This window comes from Anolis carolinensis, chromosome 3 (assembly GCF_035594765.1).
Source record: "Anolis carolinensis isolate JA03-04 chromosome 3, rAnoCar3.1.pri, whole genome shotgun sequence".
NCBI lineage: Eukaryota > Metazoa > Chordata > Lepidosauria > Squamata > Dactyloidae > Anolis > Anolis carolinensis.
The window spans coordinates 99,397,931-99,414,801 of record NC_085843.1 but is presented as its reverse complement, the minus strand read 5'-3'; the positions used below and the strand labels follow the sequence as shown (position 1 = coordinate 99,414,801).

General features: G+C 39.9%; 1 protein-coding gene across 5 annotated transcripts in view; it reads right to left on the bottom strand.

The window, feature by feature from the left end:
- ap1s2 (adaptor related protein complex 1 subunit sigma 2) overlaps window positions 1–14,145 on the bottom strand; it is a 42,291-nt gene extending 28,146 nt beyond the window's left edge. For 2 of the 5 annotated variants that reach the window (XR_010004279.1, XM_008107254.3), the window contains exons 1-2: window positions 13,919–14,145; window positions 9,896–10,074 (exon numbers count right to left, since the gene is read on the bottom strand). Coding sequence is in view for 3 of the 5 variants with exons in the window: in XM_008107254.3 (XP_008105461.1) it covers window positions 9,896–10,074 (179 nt within the window). In the remaining 2 variants the exon portion in view is untranslated. Of the gene's footprint in view, window positions 1–9,895; window positions 10,075–13,547; window positions 13,699–13,918 lie in introns of those variants that run through there. The other 3 variants (XR_010004280.1, XM_062975242.1, XM_062975243.1) reach the window with 3 other exon arrangements.
- Window positions 14,146–16,871: the final 2,726 nt, after the last annotated feature.

Genomic DNA, 16,871 nt, shown 5'->3' with positions numbered 1-16,871 from the left:
CTTTCGTCTAATAATGCAATTCAACAGGATGTGTCAAATGTTTCTATGCACAGGAAAAATTAACAAACTAATATATGTGTGTGTGTGTGTGTGTGTTTTGTAAAATATTGTTGTGGAGAAGTCATAGTTATTGTGTTTAATTTTGTCTGTTGGAGTATGTATTTGTGTTTAGTTGACAGTAGCTGAAACAGAAGCCATTTTGTTTCAATCCACAGTGGTGCTGTTACCATGGAGACGAAGCTGGCTAGCTCATGAGAGGGAGAAGTGGGCGGAGCCAAGGAAAGGAAAAAAGGGCAGTTTTAAAAAGAGAAGCCAGAGTGTGAGAGAGCGCGTGAGCGTGGCTAGAGGCTTTTCAGTCAGGAAGGGCTGAGGAGACAGGCCTGGCCAAGAATCTTTAGTCAGGGTAGACTAAAGAGAGCCTAGTTAAGATCTCTAGTTGAGAAAAGACTAGTGATCAGGGATTTGATCGGTAGAAGATCAAATTAGCAGTTTTATTGTAGTTGGGACATTGTCCACTAAGGAACTCAGCTGAGGTTAGAGTTCGCTACAATTCCAACATCAGTTGGAAAGTGAGAGTGGATTTACACCAAAGACTACTGTTGGGTGGTTATAAGAGTTATCAAACCACTTGTTTATTTAAAGTTCCATAAGTTAATCAATCAACCTGCAACCATAAGCTTTGTACGCAATAAACTTGTTGTTCTTTGTTAACAACTGACTCATTTCATTTCATCTGCGTCTGTGGAGCCAAATTTCATCGGTAATAATTCAAAAGCCTCACGTTGGTGGCAGTTACCTGAATAAATCACCTAATTGGGGAAGAATAATAGACACATTTACCTCAGAAAGGGAACCACAACACCAAAATCCCTAACTACAGAAACAGAGGCTGGGATCTTGGAATAAAGATCACCCCCTGTAATCCTTCCCCTCATATAAAGGTGATATATATATATAATTGAGAGGGATTAAAAGATTCAAAAATCCCCTCAGCAGTGGAAACAGCATTTACCATTTGCTTTAACATCCATCCCAAAAACATCATCTTTCATTACAACCATCATCCACTTTACAATTTGGTGGCAGCGGTGGGATCAAAAAGGATTCCTCCCTGTCACACCATCATCCACATCACAAATTGGTGGCAGTGGTAGGATCAAAAAGGATTCCATCCCTGCCTCACCTCACACCATCCATCTCATACATTACAATTGTAAATAATATTTTGTACATAAAGATACATTTTGCTACAATTTCTCATTTTCTACATACACTATATGAAACATTCGGAAACTCTGTATATTGCGAAATAACTATGTATGACATTTCTGTCTTATTCAAACAGGCTTCTAGAAGAGTCAACTGTATATTTAGCCAGTTTATCTAGGAACATTCTGTTGTTTTGATTTTTGTATTTGATTTCTGAAATACCACATTGTGATTAATTCTTAAAGCTATCTGAAAGGATACACTTTGTATTGCAGTGGGCTCTTCGTGTCCACTGAGGTTTAGTTCCAGGACCCCCCCCCCCCCTGTAGATACCAAAAACACAGGATGCTCAAATCCCATTATAAATACTGATGTAGCAAAATAGTGTCCCTTATATAAAATAGCGAGAAATTTTACTTTTTGGATTTTTAATGAACATTTTCATGGATGGTTGAATCTGTGGATATAGAAGGTAATCATAATAACTTTATTTTTATATCCCGCTCCCATCTCCCCAGAGGGGACTCGGGGCGGCTCACATGGGGACAAGCCCAATTTCAACATACAATAAAATACAGCATAATTAAACCAATGAAAAACAAGTCAAATAGTATAAACATACAAACCAGCATAAAACATCAACATCAAAACATTAGAACATTAGAGTCTGAACATAATATACAAACTGTAAGATAAAATTCAGCAGACTCTACAAGAGGGAATTAAGGATCTCATTACAGAGTTCAATCAATAAGAGTGGAGTGTGATAAAGTGCATGGCACATAGTTATGGCAACTAATAACTAACTGGAACTATTTATTGGAATGCACATCGAAATAACCATGTTTTAAAGTCCTTTCGAAAGATGGATAGTGAGGGTGCCAGCCTGATCTCCCTGGGGAGGGAATTCCAGAGCCGAGGGGCCACCACCGAGAAGGCCCTCTCTCTCGTCCCCACCAACCATGCCTGAGACGGGGGTGGGAGTGAGAGGAGGGCCTCCCCAGAAGATCTCCAGGCCCGCGTGGGTTCATAGGGGAGGAGGCGGTCACGGAGATAAGCAGGTCCTGAACCATTTAGGGCTTTATAGGTAACTAGCTGTGCCCGGCCACGCGTTGCTGTGGCGAAGTCTGGTGGTATGGGAAATAAAGTATTGAGGAATTGGTGGTAGTTAAGGTCAAGGGTAAAGGTTTTCCCCAGACATTAAGTCCAGTCATGTCTGACTCTGGGGGTTGGTACTCATCTCCATTTCTAAGCCGAAGAGCCGGCGTTGTCCGTAGACTCCTCCAAGGTCATGTGGGATGACTACATGGAGCGGCGTTACCTTCCCGCCGGAGCAGTACCTATTGATGCACTCACATTTGCATGTTTTCGAACTTCTGGGTTGGCAGAAGCTGGGGCTAACAGTGGGGGCTCTCTCCGCTCCCCCAATTCAAACCTCTGGCCTTTCGGTCCAGAAGTTCAGCAGCTCAGCGCTTTAACGCGCTGCGCCATCAGGGGATATTATTTCCTAAAGGTTGTGAATATACAATATTTCTGAATGGTTTTTTTTGTTTGTTGGAGGCAAGTATGAATGCTGCAATTAGGAAAAATGATTAGGATGTAATGGCCTTGCAGCTTTAAAGCATGGCTGTTTCCTCCCTGAGTGAATTTTTTGTTGGGAGGTGTTAGCTGGCCCTGATTGTTTCCTGTCTGGAATTCCCTTGTTTTCAGAGTGGTGTTGTTTGCGATATTTTATGTGCTTCTACTGTCTGTGGCCCTGAGAAAACAGAGGATTTGCCAGACTTTGATGATGGGAATACTTTGTTGGGAGGTGTTAGCTGGCCCTGATTGTTTCCTGTGTGGAATTCCCCTGTTTATTTACTGTCCTGGTTTTAGAGATTATATTGTTCTGCATTATTCTATCCCAGTAATTATTTCATATTAAAGTAGAATCTCACTTATCCAACATTCACTTATACAATGTTCTGGATTATCCAACGCAGTCTGCCTTTTCATAATCAATGTTTTTGTAGTCAGTGTTTTAAATTCATTGTGATATTTTAGTGGTAAATTTGTAAATACAGTACAGTAGAGTCTCACTTATCCAACATAAACGGGCTGGCAGAATATTGGATAAGCGAATATGTTGGATAATGAGGAATTAAGGATAACCCTATTAAACATCAAATTAAGTTATGATTTTACAAATTAAGCACCAAAACATCATGTTAGACAAGAAATTTGTCAGAAAAAGTAGTTCAGTACACAGTAATGCTATATAGTAATTACTGTATTTATGAATTTAGCACCAAAATATCACGATATATTGAAAGCATTGACTACAAAAATGTGTTGGATAATCCAGAACGTTGGATAAGCGAGTGTTGGATAAGTGAGACTCTACTGTAAATACTACATAGCATTACTGCGCATGGAACTACTTTTTCTGTCAAATTTGTTGTATAATATGATGTTTTGGTGCTTAATTTGTATAACGATTACCTAATTTGATGTTTAATTGGCTTTTTCTGAATCCCTTCTTATTATCCAACATATTCACTTATCCTGCCGGCCTGTTTACGTTGGATAAGTGAGACTCTACTGTATATTTCTAATCTTATATTATCTGCTCAGAACTGGATTATATGAGGCTCCTTCTTCACAGCTGTATAAAATGCACACTGAAGTGGATTATATGGTAGTGTGGAGTCAAGATAATCCAGTGCAAATCAGATAATATAAGATTATAAATGGGTTATATAGCTGTGTTGAAGGGCCTTGAGTCTACACTGCCATATAATCCAGTGCAAATTAGATAATCTGTGGAAGAAGTCTAAGTGAGGCCTAAATCTGCCTGTCCCCTAACTGAAACCTGGCTGTCCCTTGGTTGCTAGGCAACCAAGTGGGCAGAGATTAGCCCTCTAAACTGGCAGCAATTGGATAAAAAAAGTTATTGCTCTCCCTCTAATTAGGACTTTATTTTTCTTTTCTTTTTGTTGTATCAACCTTGAGGCGTGGATGATGGGTTGTGTTGTCAAATTTTGAGGTTGGGGGGCCTGTACTTTTGTTGTTTTGTGAATCGCCGTGATGCCATCACTCTTTTATATATATAGATAGCCTGCACCTTGAATTGGGCCCGGAAATTTATTGGTAGCCAGTGGAGCTGCTTAAAGAGGGGTGTTGACCGCTCCCTATAGCCTGCAAAGGTATTTTGTTCAAAAGGTATTTTGTTTATTCACATTATGAATTTCCTAAAACTAGTTTAATTCATTTTTACTTCGTAATCTATAAGGAGCATTATTTGTAAGCATGAAAAAAATAGCTGTTACCATGTTTCCCTGAAAATAAGAGTATCTTATATTAATTTTTGCTGCCAAAGATGCGCTAGGTCTTATTTTCAGAGAATGTCTTATTTTTCCATAAAGAATAATTCACATTTATTGTTGAACAAAAAAAAAGGAACATTTATTATATTCTGTAAAGTAATTGTCGTCACAAACCAGCATAACCAGACAAACTGAATCCTATCAAGAATTTCTTGTTACTACCATTATTTCCATGTACAACATTCTATGGTACATACATTCTATGGTACATACATTTATCGATCCTACATGCTCTGGTTTTCTGTTCGGCAGGGATGCTTCCAAACAAAAACTTTGCTAGGTCTTACTTTCGGAATTAAAAATGAACTAAGTATAGGAGAAAACATTTATTATATGCAGTTGAAAGCCATACCCAAATACCACATCTCACGTAGTCACCATTCAAATCTAGGCACTTATCACAGCGATAAATGAGCTTGGAAACTCCTTCCCCACTAAATTCTGCCACCTCCGTTGTCAACTCTTCCCCCTTTCCGCAGCTGCGCAGCATCGCCAAAACGCTGCATTGCCAGCCACGCCCCCATTGTTGGAAACAAGTGGTTGACAACAGAGGCGGCAGAATTTAGTGGGGAAGGAGTTTCCAAGCTCATTTATCGCTATGAGAAGTGCCTAGATTTGAATGACGACTACGTGAGATGTGGTTTTTGGGTGTGGCTTTCAACTGCATATGGTAAATGTTTTCTCCTATACTTAGTTCATTTTTAATTCCAAAACATAATGTATTTTCTGGATAGCCCTCGTACACAAAATTATTAAGAATATTATATACCTTCAGGATGTGAATATAAGATATATTTGATGTTTAGACTTTGGTTGAATCCCTAAAATCTGTCATTCTATCCATATGGAAAAACCGGTATTCCAAAATCAGAAATCTAAAACACTTTTGGTAGCAACCATTTTGGATATAAGATAATCGACCTGTATTATTTTCTGTTATTACTCTGAATTACACCTATGTCTGTTTATGTATAAGAATGCTTGTGAAAATGTATACTATACACACACACACACACACACACACACATGTATAAATCTAAAATCTTCAGTCAAAAAATTGACCCCAAAAACTTGAGAGGACATATCCATTGGTGAATGTAAGCGTTAGACCTTAACTTTTATCATCGCTTTCCCTGGATGGCAAAGATGAGAACTTTTTAAAAAGCACTCATCCACTCTATTGCAGCATCACTTCTTGACTTTTTGAAAGAGAGAGAAAAGCTAGGCCGGAATTTTAAAAACTGAGGCAAGGAGAGAGCAATGGACATAACATTTTAGAAGTTTGAAGATTCTGCCTTAAACAAGTTTTAATGAAAAGTTGACCCATGAGTACGGATTGCTGGCCAGGTCTACCCCGTTTAAGGAGCTCTATTGGCTGCCATTTATCTTCCGGACCCAATTCAAGGTGCAGGTGATCACCTACAAAGCCCTAAACGGTTTGGGACCCACCTACCTTCGTGACCGCATTTCGCCCTATGAACCTGCACGATCTCTTCGTTCGTCGGGGGAGGTCCTCCTCTCGCTTCCACCTCTGCCACAAGCGCGGTTGGTGGGGACGAGGGAGAGGGCCTTCTCCGTGGTGGCCCCCCGGCTCTGGAACTCACTCCCCAGGGAAATTAGGCAAGCTACCACCTTGGTAGCGTTTAGGAAGAGCCTGAAAACCTGGCTTTTCACTCAGGCTTTTGGATAAGAACTGCCCATCTGCACGATAAATTTTGTATCGGTGACTACTTCCTGATCAGTTGTACTTTTGCATTGTTAATTTCTCTGATGTAGCCACAGGGTCCACCCCACTCCAAGGTGCTCTCCCATGATCTTATAGCACTTTATCAATTACCTCATGTTTACAAAACTCACCTAGTGCACTTTTGTCCAGCTCATTTCTATTGTTGTGTTTTAATTCATGTTTTACTAATGTTCGCTATTTTATTCTTTTATGTTAATGTTTAATTCCCATTTCACGCGTGGTTTCTGTTATTTGTTTTATGTTTGTTTTATGTTTGTTATTGTATTTGCCTGGGCTTTGGCCCCATGTAAGCTGCCCGGAGTCCCCTCAGGGAGATGGAGGTGGGGTACAAAAATAAAGTTATCCTATTATTATTATTAAGCCTCACTGAGAAGGAAGACAGTTCTCACCTTTTGCCACATGTTGCTTCCCCAGTAGAGTGGCAAAAGGTTGTCTCTTTTTAATATTGTACCTTTTGTTTTAAAAAGGAACCACCCCCTTTTCTGAACAGAATGGCAAAAGGACTTTTTGAATGCAGGGCTGGGAAAATGGTGGTGTTGGTCTGGGAGGTGGCATTTTATCTCTCCATAGAATGACCCTCAACTTATCCACAAGACCTTAGGACAATCCATAATCTTGGCTCCAAAACCTGCCGTCAATTTATAGATGAGTTCAACTTATACACAAGTATGCATGGTAATCTAAACCTTCTTAAATCCATTGGATCTTAAAGTACTTTTTAAATAGCAAGCTATTTTTAGTTGTAATATAATAGCATCACAATGTGAAGAAATATTTCTCAAGATTAAGAAGCTGCATGACTCCAGTGATGTTGTCTATGCTGGCTAATTCTTCAATTAACCCCTATTCTAGTCATTAACAGATATGCAGAGAAGAAAAAATGTTGATTCCTAAATATAAATGAAAGTCAGCAACAGCAGTTTCTTCTGAGATCAGCTTCAGCCAAAGCAATAACATTTTTGCCTCAAATACTCAAATTCAATTACTGAAGTAGCCATTTCAGAACTCAAACTTGATTTACAATTTAAAAGTGAATCTATATGATTTGTTTTTTTTAAAAAAATAACAATAATAAGGAATTATTTCACTTCACTGTTAGTAGCAAATGATGGCTATTAAGACTTAAGAACTGTGTGTCTTGTCGTATATACAGAAATCTCTCTGATTAGTAAAGGTAATTGCTCTGCCACAATGAAACAAGAGGCTCATATTGTCCTAAGGGAGGGGCCCTCCTGAAACTGTTGGATAGCAATTGATATAACTTCTCACAAATGGGAGAGGTTAGACTGATGGAAGATGTTTGGCCTGTTTCAAAGAAATAAGCACATTTAGGTGATCAGTCTGCTAAATGACAACTTATATCTGGACTGTATCCCTCTTCTAACCTGTTAAAACGCCAGTAGTTATTTAAACTACATTCTTGTATTTTAACTGAAATGGAGCACAAGTTAACCACACAGAATATATTGCAAGGGCATACATCCTTCAACAAATACTCAACATCTCAGACTCTTCTTACAAGGTAGACATGATTAGATTTAGCAGATATACATCACAGGATTTCCCAAACCAAAATTCGTTTCCTCATTTTGTGTCCCAGGCTCATTTTAAGTAAACAACAGGCCACATTCTTCTTTTCACTTTTCACTGACCAAAGTTACATGCCCACACATTCCTCTCTGCTATCAATTTCCACATGTTGCTTCCCCAGTAGTATTTTGTCTGTGTGGGTTACTTCCTCCCTCCATCTTCATTGTTCTACGATGGTTGATCGCTAGGGAAAGTATGTTTCCTCTGAATGAATATCTGAAGGAAATAATGGACTAGATGAAGAAAAGTGAACTGATGTCGAATCATGACAAGATGGGGTTATTTACTGCCAAAGATCCTAATCTGGGCTTGGAGGTTTCTCAGCTAGGCCTGGACAGAGTTACACTACCCTAGAAGACTGTGTTCACAGCTTGGGAGTACCTATGAAACTGTGGCTCCAATTGACACATTAGCTAGCTACATAGCCCAAAGTGCTTATTATCCGTTTTAGTGACTATACCAGATGCAACCCCTTCCTAGAGTTATAGGATCTAAAGATAACAGCATACATACTGTTAGCCTCAAGGCTGAACTTCTACAATGCTCTGTTCATTGGGCTACTCTGTATCAATTTCAGAAACTTCAGTTAGCTAAGCATGACAGACTTGTCGCTGGTGTGTCTATAAGTAATCATATTAGATAGATATTTAAATAATTTTACTGACTTAGTTCTAGGCATTTTACAAATTGTTACTTTTAAAGCCTTATAAAACTTGGGTCCAGGTTACCTAAGGTTACCTCCCATATAAACTAGCAATTGTTACCCAGAAGGGGGTTTTTTCAGCCACCCCAAAATTGTGGAATGACCCAGCGGAAGAGATTTAACATTTGGATATAGTGCACTAAAGACCAGCCCCTTTTGGTAGGTTTATCAGATGGTTTTTAAATCATGCCTCTTAAGCTTTATAGTGGTTGTCCTTCATATATATCTGTTTTATATACTCCTTTAACATAAGGAGTGCTGGGCAACAAGTATTACAGTTCGCCCTAAACATTAATGGGTTTACCTTTTGCAATTTGATTAATATGTTCTCTTTAAGAACCTTCAGCGTGAATCTATGGTCAACTTCCAGCAGAGGTTGATGAGAGTAACCTTGGAAGATACCGATTCTAAGCGTTTAAAAAAACCAGCTTTTTATTTGTGGTTTTGTAGCGGTCCTATGCCCCTAATTACCAGAAAAATTGAGGGCCTACTGTATGATGATGATTCCTTTTGAGTAATTTTTTGGCTCCAAACACACCTATATCAGACATTTACTATGCTACTATAAGTCATCACTCTCAGTCAAGATCATATATATTCAAGAAGACTAAACAGAAGTAAGCTTCTGATCTTATGCATGCCTGAATTATAGGAAGCAATCCCTCCAGATTCTAAATATGACAATTCAGTCAGGACTGTATACTTGTTAACTAGATATAGTATCTTCATAATCCCCAGTTCTGCTTCCTGTTTTCAATAAGTGCTACAAGCTGATTTGTATGGCATTAAATTTTCAACTAGGCGAGATTTATAACTGGACTAAAGTATAAGTTGTATATAGTGAAACAAAATGGGTGAAGTAATTTCACTGTTTTAGAATTGTCAGTACAGTTTGTGGTTCACGCTCCACTTGGTTGAAGAATAAATTTATGTACATTTGAAACCTCTCCATCTTTCAGCTAAATCAATGCCGAGATTATAAAAAACTGAATGTGATGAACTTTTATCATTTAAGCAATTTCAAATATGTATATCTCATTTACAAGTTTCATATAAACCTGTTTTATGCATGGTAAAATAATCTCATTGTTTTATCAACACATTCCTAATTGCATGAAAATCATTCTAGACATAGGTAATCTCTTTATTGTTATAAATTACATTTAAGAAAAAATGTAAATCCTCTCTTCCTCCTCCCCACCCCCCACCCCACATACAGTCAAGGCAGGAAATCCGGTCTCTTCTGTCTGTTCATTACAAGATTTATATAGGCAAAACAACCTTTTGTAGACAATCTTCAGGTCTCTCCATTCCAGAAAGCTGCACATTTTCGGTTTACGGGCTAAGACTGTTTGAACAAGTTCTCTTGTTATTTTCTTCTTTTCTTTGTCAGACAATGGGACATACCACTTCTGAAGTCTTAACTTCCCCTGACGACTAAAAAGCAACATAAACTGCATCTGTTGAGTTAAATAAAACCAGGTTTGATGTTAGCCCTTCAGACAAATTATGTAAATTGAACTTTATGTTTTAGAATGCTTTCTTAGACTGCCAGCATTTTCTTCCAACTTTTAAAGCAAGCAGTGGACAATACATTTTAAGAGCTCTTCTCACCATATGTACATGAGTTACTTAAATATATATATTCACTCTCATTGTTAGACCAACATAAAAAGCAAGTCTAGATATAAATGGATATCATAGGAGTAATTTCTCTAAAATCACTCACAATTTATCATAATTACTAAAGAAATTAAAAATTCAATAATGCAAAGTACATCTTAGTAGCTGTCAACAAAGGCAAAGTCAACATAACCCCATACATTATTGTTTCAACTTCGCTGTCTAAGCCCTACTGCTGGGTTTTTTTAGTGATAAATATTCCTGAATTCATTACACAACTGAATTTCTCAGCTCTGAAAAGGCATCATTTCATATTAAACTGATTTCTAATACTGATGCTGCTACTATCTAGATTGCATTGTTGTGGGCATGCAAACTATCACAATATAATCTACAACAGAGAATGAAAACACTTTAGATCTTTTAGATAACTGCAGCAAAAAGGGACATTAGGGAGGAACAGCTTTTCATCAACATTTATTATCAAGAAAATTATCATATGACACCCTAATAAGATGCCCTTCATTTAACCAATATAGCACCATATTTAAGATGCTCTTGAAGAGCACAGCATAGATAGTACTGTGGTGTTCAAATTTTATCACTCTGAAAATTGTTTTATATGTTCAAACTGTGCTTATAAGGCATCCTTCTGTTTTGATTTTTTTTTCTTTTAGACATTTTTACTAATTATGTAATTGGACCAAGACAGCACCTCTTCTCTCTTACGTATCTGAGAGAGAAATGAAAAATTAGTTTTCCCATTTATTAAGTCTATGACCAAATTCTGAACATTCAAGCAAAAAAAAAAAAAAAACAAAGAAAGGAGTATTCTAGCCATGCTGGTATGAAGTAGAATAAGATATTGTATTGACCGTAGCAAGAAATCTACAGAGCACTTTTATTTTTAATAGAAGCCACAATACAAAGGAAATCACTCCCTACCTTAGTCTTTATTATCAATACAATCCTTTTTGTTATCAATTAAAATATCCTAATACAAAGGAGCTCCTAAATACCAGCTTCTAAAACAGGGAGATGACCAGTCAAGCAATTGGAAGTGAGTTACAGAATGAGGAAGAATCTCACTTCTACTGAGTATATAATCCCAAAACATCTATGTAAAAAAAGCTTGAAAAATCCAGGAAAACAAAACTAATGTATGTTGCAAGCATATGTAAAGGGAAACTTTCTCAAACCCCAATTTCTTATCTGCAAACAGTTGAAGTCATGCTATTACTATGTCCATGATGTGTTTAATTGGCATGGTATTTTAACTATTCGTTCATAAAGCTGCTTTTACTATCATCTCTATTCACTATGGGAAGTCATGGGGCAGTTATATAAAAGGCATTGTTCCCCTCTCTTTAAACACTCTTACACATATTTAATCTGGAGTCAAAATAATCGAGACAGGTAAATGTAATTTAAATTTACATAAGCCACATCTTAAAACAGCGACCAACTCAGTGTATCATTTGGCAAAGAGGCTACCAGTGATCCACACTTTAATGAATGACAAAGGCAAACTGAAAGGAAGTTTATCTATCTGAATGTCTGATTCAGAACTAGGCACAGACCAGCTTGACTTCACTTCTCAGAAAGTCAGATAGGACCAAATTAAATCCCTTATGATACATGGGTAAAGGAACTGCACAAAGCTGTGGGAGCATACAAGGAAAGCATATTTTATTTAGATTCTATTTCTAGAGGTTGATCTCCTCGGTGAAAAGTTGAGGTCCACCTTGTCTTTGAATACAGTTTTTAGAAAAAGGAAGCATTCATGGCCAGAGCAAAACCTGCCCTTGTCCATTCTGAATGGAACTCATATATGAAATGGATCACACAATTCAACAGCACGACCACCCTGGTTTTCCTCCTAGGTACTTCACAGAATAATCCTGTGCTCTGAAAGAGGCCAGAAGATTGGGGGAAAAACACAAGAGACTTTGCCTGTCTTGGCTCTAAAATACAGGATGAGGGGCATAAAGCTGGAATGTGTCCAGTGGAGGGCGACTAAAATTATAAAGGTTCTGAATAACAAGCCCTGTGAGGAGCAGCTTAAAGAGCTGGGCATGTTTAGCCTGCAAAAAAGAAAGCTGAGAGGAGGCCATGTATAAAGATGTCAGGGGAAGCCATAGGGCGGAGGGAGCAAGCTTGTTTTCTGCTGCCCTGGAGACTAGGAGATAGAACAATGGCTTTTGACTACAAGGAAGTCTACAGTTTGACTACAGGGAAGGAGATTCCACCTGAACATTAGGAAGAACTTTTGTTTTATTTTATTTTTTATGGAGACTTCTCTTAATTTTCTTGCTGGCTCATGTTTATCATTGATGACTGAGCTTACTGAAACATACTATTTATTATTGATGAGTCCCCTTCGGGGTGAGAAACGTGGGGTAGAAACATAGTAAATAAATAATAAATAAATAACTGTGAGAGCTGTTCAGCAGTAGAACTCTCTGCCCCTTCTTTTAAGCAGAGGCTGGATGGCCATCTGTCGGGGGCAATTTTCCTGCTTCTTGGCAGGGGGTTTGACTGGATGGCCAACGAGGTCTCTTCCAACTCTACGACTGGAAGAGATGACTCTTAAGTGTTGGGATTCTAAATGTTTGGTGACTCTTAAGTGTTGGGCTCCTTCTTTGGAGGCTTTTAAGCAGAGGCTTTTTTTTCGTGTCAGGAGCAACCGGAGTTGCTTCTGGAGTGAGAGAATTGGCCGTCTGCAAGGACGTTGCCCAGGCACGCCCGGATGTTTTGATGTTTTACCATCCTTGTGGGAGGCTTCTTTCATGTCCCTGCATGGAGCTGGAGCTGATAGAGGGAGCTCATCCACGCTGTCCCCGGGTGAGATTCGAACCTGGCAGCCTTCAGGTCAGCAACCCAACCTTCAAGTCACAAGGCTTTTATCCCCTAGGCCACCGGAGGCTCCAAGCATAGTCTGAATGGCCATCTGTGGGGGTGCTTTGAATGCGATTTTCCTGCTTCTTGGCAGGGAGTTGGACTGAAGGGCCCATGAGGTCTCTTCCAACTCTATGAGGCCACTAAGTGTTGGGACTAGGACAATCAGGGCTGTGTAAATCCACTGAGTGGCCTGGGGCAAGTCACAATCTCTCAGCCTTAGAGGAAGGCAATTAGAAAGTCCCCTTTGAACAGATTCTGCCCTCCAAAAAACGCGATAGGTTTGCTGTAAGTCAGAAATGTGAAGGCACCACTGCGAAGAGTAGCACAATTACACCTTAACCATGGACAGCGAATGTTAATGCGAGTGCGTGCGTTCGCTGAGACTCCAGTTTGGTGGATGTGACACTACCTTCCTTCTCAGAGTCCCAATTTAGAAGAATGGGGCCTAACTCTCCAGGGTTGTTGTTCTTGTTGACACTCCGACACAGCTCTCCCTCGAGGAACAGACCTGGTTATACGCAACTCTTTCCCCCCTCAGAATAGATACAAAACGAGAGAGAGGGAAACACGGCAGGTAGAGGAGGGAAAGGGGGTTTCGTGGGGTCGGCCTCTTGTACCCCCCCCCCCTCCAAAAGCCCCTTAATATGACCACCCGCTTCCCGAGCTGCTTTCTGGCCGTTAGGCTGCAGGTCAAGGAGGCGCGAGCGCATACATACACATAAACACACACGCACGCACGCGCACACCCAGGCGCAAGGCCATCCCCGCCGCGTCACTTACCGTTCCCCAGGAGCTGTGGGGGCGCGCGCCTTTGCCGTCGCGTGGCAGCCGGGGAGGAGGGGGAAGGATGTTCCCTCAACTGCACGCAAGACAACCAGCCGTCTCCCGCCCTCCCGCCCGAGCAACTGAAGGCGAAGGAGGGGCTCTTCCCGGCAAGTAGCCCAAGCGCGTTGGGAGGGTGGGGCCAAAGAAAGAAGCAAGGCGGGCCGCGCCACACTTCTCTCCAAACCTCCAAACTTCATTCGCTCCTCGGGGGGGGAAGAGGGAGGGGGAGGATTTCCCTAGCAGCCAATCCCTGAGCCGAACACCTCCTCGAGCGGCTGGGAAGGGTTAGTAACCAGCCGAGGAAAACTACAGCGGGGAGTTGGCCAGAGTGAGAGATGGGCCAATCGGAAGACGGAACACCATGGAAGGCTTTGAAGCTCAGCCAACCAGAAGCGCAAGGGGCGGGGGAAAAGGCCCGCCAATCAACCGGCCGCGTCGATGCCCCCTTCTTCTGCCATCGAGGCACAGACCGGTATATGACACTCGGCAAAGCGAGACGCGGTGCGCGCATGCGCCGTAGGTCCCGTCACGTTTTCGCTTGTCATTGTTCGGCTTCAGTAAACCTTCGCGCGCGTGTTTCGCCCCCCTCCCCGCCTTGTCCTCTAGAAAACGTTTTATTGAGCTACTACCAAGAATATGGCATAGTGGCATAGGTTTTTAAAAACAGAAGCCAAGAGGAAAGACAGACGAGTTCTTCCTCCCACCTGGACCTTCCACAGATATATAAATCCACTTGCCTAGTTTCCAACAGACCTTACAACCTCTGAGGATGCCTGCCATAGATGTGGGCAAAATGTTAGGAGAGAATGCTTCTGGAACATGGCCATACAGCCTGGAAAACTCACAGCACCCCAAATTCATTTATGTTTTATGTGCACTTATACATAGAGCCTGGAGGTAATTTTATGCAATTTTAAAAATAATGGTGTGCATGAAACAAAAGTTTGTGTATACCCAACCAGCAGAAAGCAACAGTGTCACTATGTCAGCCACCCAAGTGGATAATTTCAGATTTTGGTGTGTTTTGGAAGTCTGGCTAAATGGGTACTCAACCTGTATTAAGGTCCCTGCAAAACTATTAACAGACATGAGATCCAGCAAATCATCCGGGATGAACTCAGGCAGCAGCTCTAAGCAAATTCACTACCCACTATTACATTCATCTCTGCTTGTGTTTGCCCGCCTCCGTAAGCAATGTAATTATTATCCAGGAGAGCTGGCAGAGGAACAGAAAGGTGGAGATGTGAATCCACTTCTGCAAAGGCTGGCTGCAGTCCATCCTTGGATGAAAGCCCCAATGTATCCTGTGTGTGGCTGTGTGTGTTATTCACACAGTCTTATCCCTTGGCTCTCTCCAGTCCCGTGATGTTTCATGATGTGGATTTTTTAATGCATGCAACTTTCCCCTGTTCTTACAGTAATTAAAATGTATTACTATATTAGTGAGATATGCAAATAAGTGCCCGACAATTTCATTTTCCGTTTTCATGGATAAATAGAAATTTGATGGACAAGGGTTAACTAAGAGAACTTACTTTAAAAATTCATAATCTTTACCAGAGGATTTGCTGCATGCTTCTCTATTTTTAAGCTTGTGAATATATGAAGCAGGGATTTCACCTTGGATGTGAAGTTTTCTCTGGAAGGAAGTGAGATTTTCTTCACCCTTTTTAAATTTCCAATGGACAGCCAAGACTGTACTGTTTCTTGCGACCTTTGGTTCTGGTTGCTTAGTCATATTGTTTTAAAAAAAACATCTAGAGAGGACTTTTGATTGCTTAAGTTATGTCTTTTTAAAAAAATCAAGTCATTTCTTTGAACTCTTTTCAAATCATGTTGTTGTCCATTGCCTTGGGAGTGCTGATGAACTAAGTAGCAAACATACTGAAATAAATAGATAATTATTGGGAGTGCATTCATTGTACACTGAAACTTTATGTGGATGTGGGGGATAAAGATAAGGGCTTCTAATGTGTAGTTGTACATCACACAGCCAGCTCTTCTAGGATTATGTCCAAGGGATGCTAGGCCTGAAATATTCACAAGTTCTCTTAATATTGGTTATTGAGCTCTTAATGTTGCTTTAAGACCTAGAAATTCTTGGAGAGCTCTGGCGGAGGTTTACAGCATATCTTCCTGTTAAGAAGCAGATAAGTACCTTTAATGAAAATTGATTAAAACACAGGCTGAGTCAATGATGATTAGGATTGATTACATGAAAAGAGTGCTGTATTTTAAATATTCCCTCAACCCGCATAGGGCCAGCCTTCATGAATCATGAGGATCACAGCTTGGGTTCTTGGTTATTCAAAGATGTTGTTTTCTGATTTGCCATTACATAATATTGATTCTACAAATGTGTTCTGTACTCGCTATTTGTTTATAGATCTGCTCCTTGATTTAGCTAGGAAAAAATCCTTGACTTACCTGGAAAAAGATGACGAAGTGGCTAACAAAGATAGATAAGAAAACAAGCACAGTCCTCAAATCCAAACTCTAAAATCAACAATTTTAACATGAACTGCTGCTGCTATTGATGAGGAACAGGGCAGAATCTACACTGAATTTTGTAACATGTCATTGTACTCTGCTTGTTATGTTTCTTTGCCAAATCTATTATGTTAGTAAAATGCAAGCTTTTGATCTGGCTCAAATTTACTTCCTGTTTCTGGGAGTTGTCAATGTTTCTTCTTCAAAATTAAGGAATTCTCTCCACCAAAATAAACTGTTTTTCCACTTGTACAACTCTTTTGCACAATCTTAAGCAAGCCCAATAAAGCTTGCTTCTTGAACTCTGAGATAAAATGGTACCTCCTGCCTTGTGTGAAAAATGGCAAACAAATGTAACAGTAGAAAATTTTCATTACAACAATAATCTTTGCTAACACTGATTCTTACGGTCAAACTA